This window comes from Myotis davidii, unplaced genomic scaffold (assembly GCF_000327345.1).
Source record: "Myotis davidii unplaced genomic scaffold, ASM32734v1 scaffold8424, whole genome shotgun sequence".
NCBI classification, from domain to species: Eukaryota; Metazoa; Chordata; class Mammalia; order Chiroptera; family Vespertilionidae; genus Myotis; species Myotis davidii.
The window spans coordinates 1-993 of record NW_006295310.1 but is presented as its reverse complement, the minus strand read 5'-3'; the positions used below and the strand labels follow the sequence as shown (position 1 = coordinate 993).

The 993-nt window shown below is 54.8% G+C and overlaps 1 protein-coding gene across 1 annotated transcript; it reads left to right on the top strand.

Moving 5' to 3' along the window:
- The first annotated feature begins 361 nt into the window (after positions 1-361).
- Positions 362-917, top strand: LOC102770413 (cytochrome P450 2C26-like). Its single transcript, XM_006769995.2, has 3 exons — positions 362-485; positions 518-605; positions 760-917. The coding sequence occupies exons 1-3, from the start codon at positions 453-455 to the stop codon at positions 915-917; spliced, it is 279 nt and encodes a 92-aa protein (XP_006770058.2). The 5' UTR covers positions 362-452.
- Positions 918-993: the final 76 nt, after the last annotated feature.

Here is a 993-nt window from a genome sequence, read left to right as displayed (position 1 = left end):
GCTCAGCCACAAGCCAGGCTGACGGCTGCCAGTACAGCAGTGGTGGTAGGAGCCTCTCCTGCCTCCTCAGCAGCAGTAGGGATGTCCGACTGCAGCTTAGGCCTGCTCCCCACTGGCAAGTGGACATCCCCTGAGGGCTCCCAGGCTGCCAGAGGGATGTCTGATTGCCAGCTTAGGCCCAATCCCCCAAGTACCGGGCCTAAGCCAGCAGGTGGCCATCCCCGGAGGGGTCCCAGACTGTGAGAAGGCACACGCCAGGCTGAGGGAACCTCCTGAGTGCACAAATTTTTGCGCACCAGGCCGCTACTAAAACATAAGACAGGATGATAATACCATTCTGAATCAGGCACAATATATTGTCAAATAGTGACTTCTTTGGCTAACATTTGAATCTCCTTTCCACTTGCCAGCTCTCAAAAGTCTACGGCCCGGTGTTCACTGTGTACTTTGGCATGAAGCCCACGGTGGTGCTACATGGGTACGAGGCTGTGAAGGAAGCCCTCTGCATGGATATGAGGCCGTGAAGGAAGCCCTGATCGACCGGGGCAAGGAGTTTGCTGGAAGAGGCAGTTTCCCAGTGTTTGAGAAAGTTAACCAAGGGTTTGGTAGGTGTGCGTGTGGAATAGGGATGGGGAGGATGGAAAATAGGAATTTTAAGATCTCTTCAGAAAGCTTGGCCCCTCGGTGTGGACGCCAAGGGTCAGCTTCCTCCTCCTTGTCTGGGACCTCACTGCCAGTTTCTGTTTCCCTCCTTGGTAGGAATCCTTTTCAGCAGTGGAAAGAGATGGAAGGAGATCCGGCGCTTCTCCCTCATGACCCTGCGGAATCTGGGCATGGGGAAGAGGAACATTGAGGACCGTGTTCAAGAGGAAGCCCGCTGCCTGGTGGAGGAGTTGAGGAAAACCAATGGTGGGTGATTCTATGCACTGTAACTCTGACCTTAACCTTTCAGGGCGGTCTGCCTCCCGCGGAGGAGTGAGGGTCTGAAGCAGA